The sequence below is a fragment of the Amblyomma americanum genome, chromosome 3 (genome assembly GCF_052857255.1).
Source record: "Amblyomma americanum isolate KBUSLIRL-KWMA chromosome 3, ASM5285725v1, whole genome shotgun sequence".
NCBI lineage: Eukaryota > Metazoa > Arthropoda > Arachnida > Ixodida > Ixodidae > Amblyomma > Amblyomma americanum.
The window spans coordinates 83,105,759-83,125,303 of NC_135499.1; the positions used below are offsets into that span (position 1 = coordinate 83,105,759).

The window sequence follows — 19,545 nt, forward strand, 5'->3', positions numbered from 1 at the left end:
CCCTGAATTCATATAAGCGCTTGCTTAACCAAGCATGCGTCAAGAAAACAAGTACACTCGGAGGCGTACATAATCGTAGAAGCTTACATTTGCATCGGTAGTCAGCGCAGCATCCTTATGATTGAGCGTAAGTGGCCGCGAGTGCTTTGCAAGAGATTGAGGAAGGTGCCTGACCCAGCGGAAGCAACACTCATTGACAGCGAGCGTCTGGTGCGTTTTCCGCCTCAGACATGCATGCCGCAGTCGAGGTGACACGAAAGCCGCAGTGGTGTCGCAATAACAGCCAACCCACTGACGGCGCCACGGAGGGAACATTGAAAGAAGGCGAGGATTCGGCTGGCTCAGACCTGGCTCTGATCGAGGAATCACTGCCACGCCGTCCCAGCCATGTACGTACTGTGCAGTACATTTCTGTTCCCATGCATTCTCTTGTAGTGCCTCTTGCGCGAAGTCTCGATAGGCAGACTTCATTGCATTATTTTGCCATGAGGAATTTGTTTACATAATATATCAGTGTTAGGTTTGTGAGTGGTTTCCTAAATATAATGGTTCCCCTTTAAGAACTTCCTTGGCTAAGCCTTGGAGACGCAGTAATTAAAGAAAAGCAGCAGCGTGAGAAAATTGAGTTTATTTTGCAGCTGGCTTTCAATTATCTTTAGGAACTGCTGCGCGCGTCCAACAGCAAGTCGATCACGTGATATGCTATAAGTCAAAATAATATTTTTATTTTTGGCAGACACAGCTGCAAGATTGCAACGTATAACTTTGTATTCAGCACGTTTCTTCACATGCCAAGCAATACACAGCAATACCAAGGCCTCACAACCAGCAAGCAGAAAAGGACGGGTTAATTCTGCACGTATCATCAGCCTGCACTGTAATGCGTGGAATTGTTCCACAACAAACACTATTATTCACAATTACTGAGGCGTCAATGTGCTTGACCTGGCGAATAACTTGCTGATCGGGCTCGTATCGCACTTTCACAGCCTGTATATCACCGCAAGCCAGAAATCATAGCTTTGCCCCTTTTTATCCCTGTATAAAAACACAACGTCAGAGTTTCTGCTCTCACAAATTTTTTGTTGTATTTTTGTCAACAGGGAAAGGCGGGCTAGTTGGTGGTTCTAACTTGTACGCATACTGTAACCGCGCCAACTAAAGGATGAAGGAACGCTCAATCCTATCTCTTTCTTCGTTCTTTTCGTTCGCGCGATTACAGTATGCGTACAAGTATTTTTGACCACTTGTTCTAGTGTGAACAGAAATTTTTGCAGTGACAACAAAATTTTCTGCAGTGTTGAGCTCTCCTCTGCAATAGCGATAGAACTGCAGAGAAATACTGCACTACTGTTGTGAAATAAATCGTTACGACAGAACATTCTTTCGTATTTTTGGCATGATTCTCTCTTTTCTTTCGACTCGGATGACTCTAATTACTAAAACCTCTATGCGAGCGCCCACTTTGAGTTGAAAATAATAGTGTATATTATGCCGGGGAACATTAACCTAAAAGAGCATTTACCACTACTTAGTCTTTTAAATTTTTTTCCCCTACGCAGCATGAGGCGCCGTTCGCAGCCAAACGAAAGGAACTATGGCGGCGACAACTACCACTAATCTACCTCTCCTTTGCGTGCTGATCGCCATGGTCTGTTTGCTCTCTACGGCGGACACCAACTTGCCTGAGCTGAAACCCTACTTGTCGGAGCATCAAGACTCCTTCAAGGTAACCCTTAGGCGTCCATGGCCAAACGCAACACACATTAAACATCTGCGAGCTCATATGAAGTCTCGTAGCGTGGGTAGCCTTGAAGGGCCTTGAAGATATTACCCTTGGTTATGTATTCACTCACCCAGAAAAACTATCACTTTATCTTGTAAAAATTCGTTTTGAGGAAAGGAAATGGCGCAGCATCTGTCTCACATATCGGCGGACACCTAAACCGCGCTGTAAGGAAGGGATAAAAAAGAGAGAGTGAGTGAATAAAGGAAGAAAGAGGTGCCGTTGTGGAGGGCTCTGGAATAATTTCGACCACCTGGGGATCTTTAACGCGCACTGATATTGCACAGCACACGGGCGCCTTTTTGCGTTTCGCCACCATAGAAACGCGGCCGCCGCGCTCGGGTTCGAACCCGGGTACTCCGGCTCAGTAGCCTAGCGCCCTAATAATTTAGCGACCGCGGCGGGTCACTTCATGCTGTATCGTGTGCTTTTTTTAATTGGTTTTGGGGGAAAGGAAATGGCGCAGTATCTGTCTAATATAGTTGGACACCTGAACCGCGCCGTAAGGGAAGGGATAAGGGAGGGAGTGAAAGAAGAAAGGAAGAAGGAGGTGCCGTAGTGGAGGCGTCCGGAATAATTTCGACCACCTAGGGATCTTTAACGTGCACTGACATAGCCAGCACACGGGCGCTTTAGCGTTTTTCCTCCATAAAAACGCAGCCGCCGCGGTGCAAGAAAACAGTATACTGCTTGTTTTATAGCAACGGAAAGGCGCAGCTTTGGTGGTGACCGGTGGAAAAAGAACTTGGATAGTATAGACTGGAAAGGAAAATAATTACTCCTGTAATACAGTGATTGAAAATATCTTCCGTTCTCCGAGGTAAACGGTCCCTGCTATTCGTTACTGAGCTGGGTTACTGTTACAAAGTAGAGTTAGTACTCTTTTGTCGTATGCCCCGCCGCGGTGGCTCAGTGGTTAGGGCACTCGACTACTGATCCGGAGTTCCCGGGTTCGAACCCGACCGCGGCGGCTGCGTTTTTATGGAGGAAAAACGCTAAGGCGCCCGTGTGCTGTGCGATGTCAGTGCACGTTAAAGATCCCCAGGCGGTCGAAATTATTCCGGAGCCCTCCACTACGGCACACCTCTCTTCCTTTCTTCTTTCACTCCCTCCTTTAACCCTTCCCTTACGGCGCGGTTCAGGTGTTCAAAGATATATGAGACAGATACTGCGCCATTTCCTTTCCCCAAAAACCAATTATTATTATTATTATTATTTTGTCGTATATAACACCTTATTTTTTGTCTAACATGCACGCAAAGCCCTCAAAGATGATACTGCAATTCATTATTGCGTCACCCAGCCACCTCTAAAGAAAAAAAAATCGCCTTTGCTTGCCCCTATGGCTTTCCTATGACGTCACCTCTAATACTTTACCCTGGTTTTCCGAAGAAATGCTGAAGGCACACAGCAACATCTGCATATCAGTATTATCATGACTGCAATTGTTGCGAGAGTACTTGTACATTTTCTTTTATTCTAAGCATGGCTGATATTTCTGCACAGCAGCTTTAAGTTATGTGCTTTCTGTATAGCCGGGCCGACGCGGTGGCTGAGTGGTTGTGGCTCTCGGCTGCCGGCCCGAAAGACGCGGGTTCGATCTCGGCGGCGGCGGCGGTCGAATTTCGATGGAGGTGAAATTCTAGAGGCCCGTGTACTGTGCGACGTCAGTGCACGTTAAAGAACCCCAGGTGGTCGAAATTTCCGGAGCCCTTCACTACGGCGTCGCTCATAGCCTGAGTTGCTTTGGGACGTTAAACCCCTATAAACCAACCAATGTAAACCAACCTTTCTGTATAGCCACTATAGAGCCGCAGAAAAAGTTACTCGCTTTTCATATTTTGTAAATATTGTAAACAATATATAAAGCCCATTCCCGTCCTTTATCGCTATCGCTTCCCTTTAACTTCCCCATCTGCCGGCAGGGAGAGGTTAGGATTTAGAGGATGGAGGATTTCCGCTGGCCGCAGCTTGGGCGCTTCACATATTAAATAGGAATTGCCGGGGCTCACAACACCTTCCTTCCTTCTTGTATTTTTTTGTAATAATGAACCACTATTGCTGCAGTCCTTAAATGATGTTAATGGCTGTGCTTTAAATAATTACTAAGGAATGCCTAATTGCAAGACTACGACCACATGTAGAGTAACAGTTTCATAAGCATTTAATGTTAATCAGAATAAAGTCTTCAAATTAATATTGTTTAGTCGCCACACAGTAGGTGCCATCTGCTAGACTCGCGTTTTGAGCTCGTCACTTTTGGACTACGCCGATAATCTACAAATATAAATCAAGATGTGTGTTCACAGGCCGCTGCAGTCTTATTGTGAAACTTGTAGGGATTCAGTTTTTCTTGGAAACCATTGCAGCAATTGAGAAACAACTCAGCACCGTCTATTCATACATACGTATTGAACAACGATGCGTTTGAGCACATTTGGCGCAGTAGGTCACAATAACTTCATTGCAGAGTCAGACTGTGTGGACAACTGTTCTTGCATTTTGAAGAATTAAGACGCCCCACGCTTCCTGGATAGCCTGAGCGGCCAGAATGCGCATATACAGTTCACCGTAGAACTCGAGAAAGACAGCTTGCTACCTTACTTGAATGTGACAGTTTACCGGGACGAGGATGCTCTCTCCTTCTCAGTATACAGGAATCGCGCACACACAAGTGGTTATCTTAATTTTTCATCTTGCCAGCCAGTCGGCCACAATTCGTCTGTAGTAGTGTCGTCCATGATAACGCGCGTCGCACGCGTCTGTTCAGATGGCGATGCATTGAAAAGCGGGTTAAGAATGATCCACTCTGAGCTAACCTGTAGCGGGTACCCTAGGCGGTTTACCTGCAAAACTGAGACGCGCATATTGCATTTAAAGCGGAAAGCAGGGCTAGTTGGTGCCCTTTAGATTCAGGGCGCATGGTGACTAGCGCTAAAGACAAGGACAGAAGAGGGATGGACACCACGAACGCTACTGGAGCCAAGAATACAGAACAGCAAGACATACCATGCCCGTGCAACCATCGCCTACGTCCAGGGAATCAGGGAAACACTATCACGCGTATTTTCGAAACACGATAGGCGCATTGCCCACATACCGACCAGCATGCTCCGGAAGCAGCTTGCCGGAAGCTGGAAGACAGATTGCCTATGGACTCGTTGCCAGGTGTTGTGTACAAGATACTATGCGCTGATTGGCACCGATCATACATTGGTTAAACAGGAAAGTTTTCAAGACAGCTCAAGGAGCACACGCGTTCTGTCAGAAATAATAGTCACACGACGAACACCCTTGCCGAGCATGCACATGAACTTACTCTCTAGATTGACTGGGACAACGCCGCTATTGTAGCCAAGGAAAAGAACGTTTCATCCGGGCGGCTGCGAAAATCATTAATCATTCATTCGGCGCCAGCTACGATGAACCGACAAAAGGGACTATGCCGGCCGTCTAGGCGCCCTCGTTGCATCACGTAGAGCATTTATTTATGTATTACAGAGACCTGCAGCGCCCCAAGGCATTATTGAAGGGGGAGAAACACAATAACTTCTGCTCGTTTGGCCGAAAGTACACATGATAACAAAAGTACAATGACACAATAAAATTTGGCGGTGGTTTAGCTCTGGTTAAACCTGGAGTGACGCGATAGCTACAGCTGGCCGAGTGGAACTTGTTCACGTAACCGACCACGTGACGAACGATGTGATCAGCCACAGCGCCGCGCCGCCGGCAGCTGCTCCGCACAACGTGACCAACCACGTGACAGCGTGGCGGTGGCGCCACAGGAAGGCAGCGCCGCCACGGCGCCGCCACGCTGAAGACTCGAACTGCTACTGTAATGTAGTTATTGCTGCAATGGATAAGAAAAAGCATGCACTGAGGAAGGACAACCGCGCTCCATAAATACAATGCACTAATGAAATGCAAAGACGCGCAAGAGAACTGCGCGCCACGTCACACATCTGATAAGAATGCGCCGAATTGACTTTCCATGCAACACTCAGTGACGCCGGCTGGCAGCCTGTTCCACTCATTGATCGTCCGTGCGAAAAACGAGGTTTTGTAAATATCTGTCCGACATTTAATCTCTCGGATCTTGCACTGATGATCAAGTCTTTTAGAAAAAAAGTGAGGTTGAAGCACGTACCGGTATTTGTCAACTGGCTCAGCTGGCTACATAAATGACGATTCCTTATCCAACCCAGTGAACAAGGAATCCGTACGCGGTTCTGAAACGTCTGTGCTTCTTCAGACTTGGTCAGTGATGGTGATTCACTTCATCCGATGCTTGACCAGACGATCTTTCGTCGAAGCCTTGACTGTGGAGTCAGACTAAGACAGCAGGACTTAGATCGCCTGCTCACCCAGGGCTTTCCTGCTTGCCCATCTCGGCCAAGTTTAGGCAAGCGCTCCAGGTTCTGGGCGGAAAGTAAGAAAAATAAGTTTGGTTCTGGTTTACGGGTGTTTAATAACATCCCAAAGGGAATAAGGCTATGAGGGACGCCGTAGTGAAGGCCTCCAGAAATTTCGACCACCTGGGATTCTTTAATGTGCACTGACATCGCACAGTACACGGGCCTAAGAAAAATGGGTTATGCACTTGGCTGATGCCGAACTTCTGGAAGTAACCTGTTCCTTTTGCTGTACTTGCTGTACACTTTAGGGAGTCGCAACAGCCATTCTGGTCCAGATTAAATGCACGATGCAGGCGTAGCGCTGCTCCGTGTGCGTATTGGTTGCGAGTACGCGCACTAGCATCATGCTCATGCCCTGCACCAAACCGGGGTGGAACATCGGTATTCCGCAGTAACCAGCAAATATTTTCAACTGCCTCGTAATCCAATAAATACGCGGAACAAAACGCGGCCAGAAATCCTTCTTCGTAGAAATGCCCAATACACGCTGATCGGCATCAAAACTAAATCAACTGTTTTCAAGTATTTTACTCGCTTAAAATCTAAACACGACTGCCAGAGAGTGCTTGCGTCCTACAAACTCTATGCGAGAATGTCCGGCTACAAACCCTCTTTTCGCAAACCACAGCCGTTTCGGGTTAAAAGACAAGAGCGGGTATTTGGCCCTACTAAAAACATGATTATGTACTGATGCATGCAATCCACAAATGTCGCAATGTAACTCCCAAACACTGTACGAGAATCGTGCGAGGTGGTAGCATTATAACACCTGCGGCTTGGCTTTTAATCGTTCCCAGCACTCTGGGAGTCGCTTTGAGGAAATGCATGAAGGTAGTTTAAGCGGTTTTAATATAGAGCTGTAGCACCTCTTATTTCCTTGCTTCTTTTTCTTTTTTTCATATACTAGCAATAGTTTAATAAGAGACTTTGTGCACCTTAAACGATGTGACCGATACGAGTACCCATTACCTGTAATAATGTGAATAATGGGGTCCAGAGCCGCGACGGCGTGGGAGTGAACGCTCCCCAGAATACGTAATACCTCTGGTCACGAGTATATTGGCTGAACTTGGGAAAAGCTCCCTGGCGGTTAGTAATACACGGCCACCATTGACATCTGTTCACCTCATCACACGGGGAGTGTTTTCTTTTCTTCTCTCCTTATTGTTTTGTTTTTTTACAAACCGTACACTTTTCTGCCCAGGCGCTATCCCAACCACGTTACTTCGTGATGCTGCAACGCTCGTTCGAACATGACCCTGGGTTCTTTTGGGACGGCGACTGCATCTACGGCCGCATGTTCGATATTTACCCCGAAGAGAAATGCGTCATGGGCATCGTTCTGCACTGGAGCTCTTCTTCTAACACAATGTAAGTGCCCGAATTGTATTCGAAAAGAGAGCAAGGCATGTATCAGGTCTTAGAAACAAGTGTACGCTTAATAGTCAAAGTTTAGTCCGTGAAAGAGTCTTCATATTTAAGGGCAGTGTCATGAAATCAACACAACACACTTCGTGAACAAGCATGTATTGCTTATTTTGTATTGCCCCGTCTCCTGTCGAAATGTGACTGACTGTGGCGGGGCGAGGTCGTTGTGGTTAAATGGACTAAATGGACAAACAGCAGATGCCCATTTGCTAGTACTCGCATTGACTAAGGTTATGCCGAACCACACTGCAGAGAAAGCATTTTTTTATTGTATTTCTTGTATTGCGATTTTGTCTCGTTGAAGTCAATTACTGCTTCCAGGATGCATACCATGCTGCCACTGTGTTCAAAGCGCGCTTGGAGCCTGATCATATAAAAAGGGAAGAAAATTGTCTGTAGGAACGTTTTACAGTTAGTAAATACCCCTGTAAAAGATGGTTACATTCTCTATTGCACTCAGCGATCACGACCGAGTATGTCGCTCACAAGGAATTGACTGTGGCCTAACGGGATGCTTCTTAATATATTTTCTATACTCAGACTGTAGGCTGATTTCTGTCCCAATGTAAACTAACTAAGTAGACCACTACAAGCTTGCCGTCGATCGGGAAGTGTATTTTCGTGATATTGCATGCGTATGTGAGCTCCAGAACATGTTTTCGGCTGATTCCACTTGTTTCAGGAATAATAAAATAGAAAATGTGCTTTTAAAGATGTCCGTGAGAAGTTTCATTGCAAATGATTTATTATGACTGCTGCTTAGAAATTTAATAGAAAGTGTTCTTCTCTTTCAGAAGCGGTATGCCATGAGCTAGTTGGCCCTACTGCTTATATACCGTATTACTTTCGTATTCCTTTTTAAATTTGGGCGAGCAAATATTTATTTCTCAGAAATATCCTGAAGGATGTTTCGGCACCATAAAGATGGAGCATCGTGAACTTCTGTGAGATGTTATAAAATACGTGGTTTCGTCAATCAATCTTCATAACACGACTCCAAAAACATACTCTCTCAATAGTGTTTTATGATAACCATAGTGAAGCCCTGATATATATGTAATTTTTTGTCGGAGAAACCAAGCGTTATTTTTATACCTCTGCCTCACTGTTGCTTTAATGTAGACCGTATAGTTCAGAGAAGAGAAAATCCAGGCGACGCGTTTTGTAACCGTTAGTGATTCGTAATTTCACGGCTCTTCATCATTTCATGGATATCACAGCTGATAATAAGTAAGCCATGTCGTTCACCTGCTCTGGTAGCCATTTAGGAGCTGGCCAGCTGCGGACAATAGTGATGCGAAACTATCGACAAATTGGTTAACGATAGTTTCGACAGTCTTCTATGGATAGTATAAAAAGACTATCTATCGATAGTACAATCGATAAAAATAGATATTTCGCTAACGTTTGCTATTGAAAATGCTATCGATAGGCTTGCAATTGTGGACAAGCTCTATTATCAAAGGCGTTTTAATTGACACTATCAGAACCACTTAGTTGAAGCAATTTCACAACAGTTTTTTGGCGAAGGAAATAAATTATTTGTCTCCGCTTTAACAGTCCGAGCTGTGGCCATCACTGCATTCATATTGACTAACCAGTGTTGAACAAACAAACAGCACAAAGCTTCGCGGCAGTACCATACCATCGAATTTAGCTGTTGATGCTTTTATTTTCAAATCTCAAAATGCGAAGAAATTCGTTTCATAGCTGTTGTACACATATGTAACAGTTTTCTTCCCGTCATCACGTGATAGCCAGGCATTTTATTGGCGAAACACAAGCATGTCAAATTTCTGGCCTGTCAATCTCTTTCTCATGTTTCAAACTATCTGCCCAGCAGCTGGGAACACGCGTTCTCGTTGTACCTAGGTTGTTGGTACACACCAGCACTTCATAGCCGCTTCAGAGAGTGCAGTTGTAGAAATTTGGCCTGGCCTCCAGAATTCTAAAGGGTGGCTGTTCGTTGCTTGTGGTTGCCACTCCCGGCAGTGGCGAACCATTATATCAGCGCTAGCGGTTCTGGCTCAGTGCTGCAGTTACCTACATATTCTGCATCCTGACGTTGAGCTTTCCGTACAGGCATGCCTGGCCCCACCACCAGCTTCTACGGCTTTGCAAGTCGCAGTTAAATTTCCAAGAGCACGACTGTCGACACACATAACTGCTGAAGTAATAATTTTTGCCGTTTTCGGGTCAGATGTAGGCAGCCTAACGGTGCGTCTGCAGACGGTTGGAAGCCTTATGGAAGGCGACGGACGCTGTTTACAGCACAAATGGAGTCTTAGAATTATATTCTGAATACTTCATACAGTGACCCTACAGAGGGTATTTCTGCAGCTCTCGGTGACGCGTGGACCGCGAGAACAGAGAGCCCTACCATATAGTTACCAACACTTGCGTGCCTCGTGCTCGCAACACGCGGAGAAGCGTCGCCTGCTTATAGTATATGGATAGTTTTTTTCCCCCTTGGATAGTTGCATAGAGGTTAAGCTATCGATTGTATCGATAGTACTATGAATAGTTTTACATCACAAACAGGAACACAAAGACTAAAAATGCGGGCATTTAAACCCCGAGAAGAGCGAGTTTTTTGCACATTCGTGCCATAACAGGCAACGTGGAAAAGCGCTGGATAGGCACAGCCCACAACGTTACATTTGTAATAAGGAGACATGCGGCTGTATTCCGAGTGTCGTTTATGCCTGCACCCTACGATAACGACGATGTTTCTTTGCAGAGTCAACAGGACAGTGTACACAACCGTGGAAACCACCGAAGGATACTCGTTGGGCAACGCTTACACCTCATCCCCGATGAGCAGTAAGTCAGGCAAATTAAATCGGGAGAAAGGCGGCACATGTATTAATTCCTTCGCACGTGGCAGAGATAGTCGCTTTGTGTGGACAGGTTTTTTTTTCGGGTATTGCACTCAGCGCACCTTCATTTACAGCACTCGCTGCGGTTTCCCGATTAGCTCTCGTTTACAACCATTCTAGTCGCTCATTCACTGCACAGACGGCGCTCTGGCTTCACCGTGTAACAGAGGAAAAGCGAAATTGCAGTCAGGCATCAGAGCCGAATCAATGGGTAACTCTTGCATGGCGCGGGCGTAGTTGCCGTATGCATTTGTTGCACATTTTCCTTCGATAAACGCGGGGCTAATGAGATTTCTTAACGCAACTTTTTTAATCATGGTTGCCCTTTCCCAACCCCAAACCCACTTAAATCCAACTATATTATGGATAACCTCCTCGGTATCCCGCGAATAGTGATTGGTGACTGCGGTGCTGCCACGCTGCGGTCTGGGTCACTAACAAGAGAGACCTGGCGACGAATGGATTGGTGCTTGCAACTAAAAAGTATTTAGGGATTTGAGTTCCTTCATGCCTCGCCCATTCTTTCTGTCGCTTCCCTCTTTCTGTCACCCTCCCTCTGCTCTACCTGTCGCTTTTGTTTCCGTTGGCTGCAGCTAAGGTGCTTCCAATTACGATGGCAGATGCCACGGCCAGCAAAAATCTTTGCTTTCCTTTTGTATTTTATTTTGAAACAAAGCACTAAAAATAGCTGCATGAGTGCGGCGCGGCTCGACGAGGAGGTGGCCACTTGGTGTTGTCGAAACGGAGCTTTCGGCGCAACAGCTGACAACAGGATGGCTGTCGTCGCTCGGGCTATCAGAATTCATTTCTTCAGTTCCCGTACATCACACAACCGCAGACAAGAAGCGTATAGCGTATGATGCAAAACAAGATATAACCAGGACCCGGCGCTCTTCCAAATGATTTCGATCGCTTTGAGGCGGGTTCGCCGAAGACACGTGTTCTGTGGAAGGACTCAAAATTGTCAAAGCTATCATGAAAAAAAAAAGGATCGAAAATAATCTGACATGCACAGGACACACGAGGTAAAAGCTATATGAAACAAGATGAAACAACTGTAGCAGCGTTTTAAGTTCCTACTTTAAGATTACCTCCAATGAGCGCATTCACCGCAATGCAAGCCCGAATGTCAATTGGAATTTCACAAATGTAAAGCTCTTTAGATTCTGTTAGTAACCCGTATTAAAAAGGGTCTATAGACTTTCTATAGACTTCTTATAGATTTTAGTGCCTTCCTATAGATATTCACTTGGCCTATTCATAGTCTAAAGACAGTCTAAATTCAAAAGTATTAAAAACGTGCTAAACGTGTATGACCATAAATCTATAGTGTCTCTGTAGACCGTCTGTAGGATTTTTATTGCCTATAGAGTAGTATATGATTTGTCTATAGAATGTATATCAGTTTTGAAAAGAAAAGTTTATAGACCGTCCACAGACTGTCTCAAAAATTTTTTAAAAGAGGGGCGATTATCAAAAAGCCATTTCTGCAGTACACGCAGCGTAATTTGAATCTGAGTTGTGGTTAAAATTAATGTTATTACTCGAGACGTCAATGACCAGACGGCGGGGTTAAAACTTCAGTTTTATGAAATTTGATAACACGTTCTATTGCAGCCAAGATCCTGTCACTGCAGTACATCTACCTCGCATCAGAATACGAGAACTGCGATTTACTGCGTGTTCCGCATCGTGACAATGGTAAGAACACAGTATTGCTTCATCAGACTTGCTACTCTTGGCTAGCATCAATAATTGGGCTCATTTTACGTCGAGCAGTTTTGTTAAAAGTTGAAATGCTGTGATGGTGATTAGGCACCATGCCTTGGTAGTGCCATTAGTTGAAGATTGATTTTAATTCTAACGAAAGATAATGCTTAACATATGAGTACTGTAAGTTGCAGTAGTTGGCAACTTCACTACATATCTGGAGGGAAAAGCGCAAAAAGGATATAGACGAGCTGTTGTGTGCTGAATGTCCAGATGGCGTGCGTTTTATTCTGTGCTCTTTCTAGTTTGCACTGGTTCCATCATTGCTGCTTGTAGGGACTATTTTACTGACCTTGGGATTTCAGCATTTGCTAGTGCGACGAAATGCAGTAGGAACGAATCATGACTAGAGTCTGTATGCGCGTTCCTATTGGCGATATTCACGGCCAATAGGGGGCACCTCAGTTTACCCAGTATGGAGGCTATATGGAGCATAGAGGTGTGCGCCGTGTCGGTTTCGAACGGCAGCGGCGTGGCGGTCGTTTCCAGTCGGCGGCGTGGCGCTTGGTATTCATCGGCGGCGGCGCAAGGCCATTTTTCGACGGCGGCGCCGGCGGCGTGGAAAGCTAAACCACAAATTTAAAAAGGACCCATCAGCCTTCCCTCCAGTGCCAAACGAAATCCTGCTCCAGGATACTGATCCCTCAATTTTGCCCGAATTTAGGGCCAGAGCGAGCGTCCGCGTCCCATCTGAGATCGCCAAAGGCATACTGCCATGTTGTGATAAGCGGGGTTGTGTCAAAGCCTACAAAATTTTGATAAGAAACTCAATTCCTTATCAATGAAAGCTCTGATCTCCTTACACCACCCGAATATCAAAGTCTGCTTAAATTATTGGCCCACGCTCAGATTAATCCACAGGTTCTTCTCAAAGAAGCTTGAACGCTCGAGACTGAGAATCAGCGGTCCCAGTTGAAGTCTCAAATATGCGACTGCGCACCACAATCCTTACTCATTCCCGTACTGGCGAAAGGCTTCTCTTAAACTCCTTGAGTCAGTGCTGCGCCTTGTCACCATAACCTGTACACAAAGCTGTTACAGCTGTTCTCCACAAAGTTCTGCAGCCTCACTTCATTCGGTTTATCTCAGAACAACACAATCGGCTAGCTAATCACGCACCGCTAAACACAAGTACTTCAATGCGCACAAATACATGTACTTTCATTGCCACTGCAATGCATTAGCTACACTGTCGCTAATGTAGCAACAAACCTTTAGTATCTCAAACATGTTCTACACGCCCGAATCTACTGAACACCCAAAAGTAAACATGTGCCAAAATTCAGAGACAAAAAGAGTCTGTCGTGAACGGTTCCAGTTAAGTAATCAACGTCTCATCTACACGACCCTAGCTTCATTCCTGTGAGTGCCCTTGTCATTTGGTAGCAGGGCAACTTGACACTCTTCATTGCTAAGTCAATGGCACAAGAACCTTCATCGAAGTTATAAGAAAATACAACCATATACGATCAACTCTGAATCGCTAGCCCAAAACAAAGTAGCCTTTCCTTCCTCGATTTCACAGACACAAAAAGAGAGGAAAAAAAAGAAAACAGCTACTTCGAATGGCTACGCGGGGTGAACGCTGACTCACCACCCCTGTGTTTAACGGATTAGCCTTTCAGACGCGCCCGCCGGGGTCGCGCTTTGACTGATTGCCCTGCTGTCAAGGCTTGACTGAAGAAAGCCATTCCTGACCGCTACTCTCGTCTCCGCGCCCCGTCGACGCCCTCAGGAAGCTTTGATAGGGCATGCAAAGTCGAGACTGGGTAACTGCTGCGCGAGAAGCTGCTCTTTGTTCTCGCCGCAAGCAAGTCCGGCTACCCATTCGCCCTGCGCGCTTCCTGGAAAACAATGCCGAAAGTGAAGGACTCATCCTTCTTCTCAACTGCGCGCACTGAACACTCCTGCATGCGTGGTCTCTGTTGCTGGGTCCCTGTGCTCGCATGCGCCGAGTGCCTTAAAGTCTAGCACCTTCTGGTCTTTCGGGTAACTTTCCTTTTTTTCTTACCGCCTTTCTGTCAGATCGGGGTAATCTGGGTCCTCCCGCCGGCCGATGCCCTTAGCAAAACCTCGCCCCTATTTGGCTTGCAAGATACAGTCTTACCCTTCTGTTACTGCGCTCAGGTTGAGAGCAATCCGCGCATTTTGCCTGAGCAGTAACCTTGGCCGCAAATTTACGAGGTTCAATGCGGGAAGATTTTGCTTTCCCTTCTACCGCATTTTTATCTGTGCTAATGTTAGCACTTCTCTGCGCACCTGAATTTAGGGGTTATGGCCCTTTTTTTCCGCCTAGACTGTTCCGTGTGCGTCTCCTGATCACAATAAGCTTCCTCTAGTTTTTTCAGTCGCACCTCGGAAACCTTTATCTAATTCAAAGCTGCCCTCCTTGCCTTCGCAGCAGTGTGTCAGCTCCACACAGCTGACAGACGGACCTTCAGCTGCCCCCGAGTTCGGCAGTTCGCTTCCCTAAAGGTGGTCCTCCGCCGCCTGCTTATCGCTCTGAGTGCTTTCCCCTGAAGCGCACTGCTCATTTAGAATCGGGCTCTCGTTTTCTGTCCCAAAGTTGCTTTCAATACTGCGCTTCGGCACAGCTACAGCTCCGCAGTCTTCATGCGCCAGCTTCACTGTGGTAGCCACAACTCTGGTGTGTTCACTGGCACCGCAGTGACGCCTTAACTCGCAGTTTTCACGACTAAGAATGCTTTTAGGGCTCCCCTTTGTTTCGTGATTGAAACATTTACAGTTGGGGAAATGGTCCCTTTTCCACCCATGCCGGTTAGTCGCCTTTACAGGCCCCTTTCTAGCGTCGTCGCGCTTAACCAACTCGGGGACGGTTTCTGTTTTCACTGCAGAGCCTGTCGTCTGAGCTCTTTTTTTTTAAACAGTCCGCGCCGGTTAGACTCCGTTTCATGGACCTTAATCGCAGGTTTCTGATTATCTAACTGGGCGAAGGCTTGCTTGGCTTCTGTGGGGACTCTCTCTTGGCTCTGCTTTATCCGACTCCATCCGTGCCCTTTCCTCGCGTTTTCTGAGCGAGCTGTCGCGGAGACGCACCTAACTCTGTGGCAGTATCTCTGGCGACTTTCTTTTGGCCGCGCTTTGTCGTGTACCCGCCATGGCGGTTGTGCGCCATTGTCTTACGGCGTCCCGTCTGTCCAACTCGGCGATGGGCTGGATAGTTGAGGGCTCTGTCTGGACAGAGAAAGCCTCGCTCTTCGCTACTTAGTCCCCATTGAAGACGTTGAGCATTGCTAGCCGCCTTTCTCAGACTCTAGGTTACGCTCTTCTAGCTCCGCTGCTAGTTTCTTCATAGTCTCTTCATGAGCTCTTTTACGCTCCTGTAGCTCTGCCTTTGTCCAAGTTCCGCCTCCTTCATTTTGGACTACGCCTGGTCGAATCTCAAGTGCAAGCTCAAATCGCTTTAGCACCTTTTCTTCTCTTTCTGCTTCGCACTTATAGCGTTCCTTCCCTTCTTCCCACTCCAGATCAGCTTCCTCCATAATTATCTTTACGTGCTTTTTTCTCCTGGCCGACTTTCTCTTTAGCCTTCCGTACCAAGTTCCATGTATCCACAAGCTGGTCGTTAGTCTCGGCGTATTTAGGAATGGTCTTACATAGTTCAGTCTTTCTTATTTTGCTCTATAATTCTACTGAAAGTTCCTCGCATATAAACAGCAAGTCCGACTTCGACCATTTCATCAGGTCCACGGTCGCTGCTTTTAAATATTGGGTTTGCTCCCTCATGGTGATTCTGGGCAACTACCCCTGTGCTGCAGACAAACACTGGATCAACCAGCAGTTGAAAGTGTTAACCCAGAATTTGAAGCCTGGAGTATCCAAAGCAAAAATCAAACACTCACCCTCAAATGCAGCAACATGTCACCCGGTCCATAACACCGCTCCCAACCAATTGCTGAGGTATAGGGTTCCAAGCCTATGACAGGCCACCAGTGTTGGGCATTGCACTCTAATCCAAGCGCTGCCACTAGTTTTTGAGGATGGGGCTCCAAGCCCATCGCAGGCCACCAGTGTTGAGGATTGCGCTTCACCGCCACCGGTGCCACCAGAGTTGTAGACGGAGGGGCCCTTGAGTATAAGGATTCGTTCAGAACCGCAGGTCCCGTCTTCGATTTACGTTGTCGGACTCCGTTAAGGAGGAAAACTGTACAGCGGCAGTGGGCCAGATGAAATTGTCGAAGTCTGACTTGCTGTTTATATACGTGAGCGTGCACTCTGGCTGCAACACTCCGCCGTTTAGATTCTCGGCCCCTTACTGAAGCAAAGACTCTGAGTCCTTGGAGTAAGCCTTCATCGCAGAGGACAGCTTTGAAGGCACTTCTCAAGTGCTTAAAGGACTCAGGACTGAGTGCAAGGTTGTGAAATATGAGTGTGTGCCCTGTTTACCCTGCAAGTAATGGCCAACACACATGTGGCAAAGTGATCATATCGCTTTGTTCTCTCCCCTTTCTATCTCTCCCTCCGTTCCCCTTCCCACGTGTAGGGTAGCTTACCGGGTGCTGCCTAGTTAACCTCCCTGCCTTTCTGTCTGTCTGTCTGTCTCTCTCTCTCTCTCTACAAGCATGAGAATCAAATGTGGTGATCTCTCCGAATGAAGGATATTAAGACAGGATCCCTTTCACTACACTCGCTGTCGAGTTTTACAACGTTCTTCGTCCCTAAACTACCTAGGTTGAGGAAACCCTCGCCGGGGTAGGAGTGGCCTGAAACTTTCATTCACGCGCACAAACTCACACCACCGCACATGGGGACACGCCCCCGTCACATGTAGAGCCTGGGAGAGAGGAGGATGCCATCGGGTTCACGTCGACTGTGGAAGGTGATGTTATCTGGCCAGTCGTAGGTTCCCACGCGCTGCTGACACCTGTTCTTCATTAGCGCCAGGCTAGATCGCAAGGTCGGGTCGAGAAGCCGAAAGGGGTCGTTCTTCCTTTGAGATGCTTCCGAAGGTTGCGGACGATGACCGCTAGCCCGCCGCTGTACTCAGCACGCCGTCTTCCACCGGAAACGAGGCCCCTTTGTTGCCCCAACATAGTCACGACAATTGGGGAAGATAACTGCCGCTCTCTCGCTTCGGCGCCGTCTTTCAGGCCTCCGCTCTCTTGGGTCCCATAATTCAACAGGGCGACGCTTGCTAAGTGTTATGAGCTGACACCTGGGTCCATTCCGCGTGGTCCTTGGCGTCAAGCGTGGGAGTGATCCCCCCGAGTCCACCCCGAAACACCTCGGGAGTCACCCTGAATGAGCATAAGCATTTTCTGCCAGAAGGCTATAGACTTACTGTCGCTGTTGCCAATCCAGATGGGCTGTCGCCATTCGTAACACCGTGTTCGGGGGCGACGCTGTCACGCTCACGGCACCACCTTTGAGGCCTGAACGCATTTGGGAATTCACCAGGGTGAAAAAATTGTTCTATGGTTGCGTGAGGCGGACAATCGTAAAAATATTGGTGGTGGTTTAGCTCTGGTTAAACCTGGAGTGACGCGATAGCTACAGCTGGCCGAGTGGAACTTGGTCACGTGACCAACCACATGACGAACCACGTGATCAGCCACGACGCCGGCAGCTGCTCCACACCACGTGACAGCGTGGCGGCGCAGCCACAGGGTGGCGCGCCACGCTGAAGGCTTGAAATGCTACCGTAATGTAGCTATCGCTACGAAAGTCGTTTACTAGAAAAATATGAAAGAGAGATAGCAAAGGGGAGTTTAGAAGCGAAATCACAAGAGAATCGTAAGATTTATAAAGCTTCTCACTAAGGGCTAAGTTTCAAAGCACTCTTTAGCTTATACGGTTTCGTTACCTCTCATGAGGAGCCCCACATGCTCCCTTTACTTTAAGAAGCGTTCAAGGGAGCCTTCTAATTTTTGGGGACATATGTGCACGTGATATGTGTTAGGGTTGGGATTCGCTGCACCATGGACATTTGTCTTAGTATAGTGGTGCGTGTAGGCAATGTAAGGGTGCAGGTGTTTTCCTGAAGACGCCCTAGAAGGCTTGAGTCTTCAGAGGAGGGGGAGGTATGAAGGAGACCATTTTAACAATAACTATGTTCTTACTTGAAATCTGGACAGCAATTAAGGCCAACCTATGTCAGTGTTGTTACTTAACATATTATTATCATCGTCAGCCTGACTACGCCCACTGCAAGACAAAGGCCTCTCCCATATATAGATATAAACCTCTTATGTGAATAAACCAAATTACTACTTCAGATATACCTTCACAATCTGTTTTTACTGAATGCAGGTTGCGAAATGTGGGTCCTCCTTGACAAGATTGACGAAGTGAACAGTCTGTGCTTTTTCATCTACGACCTGCTGTGCGGAGCCCAGAAGTTCGTCACTTACGATCAAGAAAAGTGTCGGAACAAAACTATCATTTATTAATAAAAAGACCGAGGTGGGCATACATGCACCCAAATGTTTCCTCTGAGACTTGTGTGCCTCTACCTTGAATACAGTGTGAATCTGCATATATGCAAATGTCGCACACATCCGCTGACATTGCTTACCTTTCAATCCACGCAGGCAGTTACAGTCGGGACAAGTATCTGGATTGCGCGTGCGGTAAACGAATTAGATACGTAGGTCTGCTATTAGTCGCCGGCTGGTCGGTGAAAAAACAGGATTTTGTCTTCCGCCTCTACAAATGTGGTCTCCTGTCGGAGGCTAATGGTAGACCTATCGGTTTCGCTTGCGGTGCATGTGATCCCGAGACTTTTGTCCCAGAGTGTATGTATTGTACCCTTAAAGATACGTGACTTTCACTTACCCTCGGGGCAGGAGACTGATTACGTTCATTCTCGACGTACTTACAACTTTAAATAATTTTTACATTTCCTAGCCACACTCAGCCTTTGAGGCATGCTTTGGAGGACGGCTCTAGATTGATTTCACAAACCTTGAGCTGCATGGAAAGTGAGAAAATCTCACCACTAATTAGATTTTGTACGCGGCCTCAGTCAGAATGGGGGCGGCTCAGCCGCGTTTTCCTGGAGCCGTAACACCTGATCTAGAAACCAGCCCGCCGGTTTGCCGATGGGACTTTGGGCCTCGTATGCATCAGGAGAGGACATATATCGCTTGAACAACCAGAGCAGGTCGCTAAATTTGAGCCGTGGCTTGGCGGTTCCTGCATGGTGAAGAGATCGCTCGTTGGGGTGTCCTATTATAACGCTGTGCACGCTGGTTACAAAATAATCTTGCTAAATGTGAGTGTCAAGATAATGGAGCACGCACGC

The 19,545-nt window shown here is 47.0% G+C and overlaps 1 protein-coding gene across 2 annotated transcripts; it reads left to right on the forward strand.

Annotated features, from left to right (window-relative positions):
• The first annotated feature begins 246 nt into the window (after positions 1-246).
• On the forward strand, positions 247-18,716 carry LOC144123116 (uncharacterized). Of its 2 annotated transcripts, XM_077656017.1 has the most exons (6): positions 250-389; positions 1,563-1,729; positions 7,409-7,575; positions 10,373-10,455; positions 12,129-12,212; positions 18,552-18,716. In XM_077656017.1, exons 2-6 carry the CDS (start codon positions 1,598-1,600, stop codon positions 18,689-18,691), a joined length of 606 nt encoding a protein of 201 aa, XP_077512143.1. In that variant the 5' UTR covers positions 250-389; positions 1,563-1,597; the 3' UTR covers positions 18,692-18,716. The 2 variants fall into 2 exon arrangements, with proteins under 2 accessions (XP_077512144.1, XP_077512143.1); XM_077656018.1 differs by lacking the exon at positions 12,129-12,212 and having other exon boundaries at positions 247-389.
• The last annotated feature ends 829 nt before the right edge of the window (positions 18,717-19,545 follow it).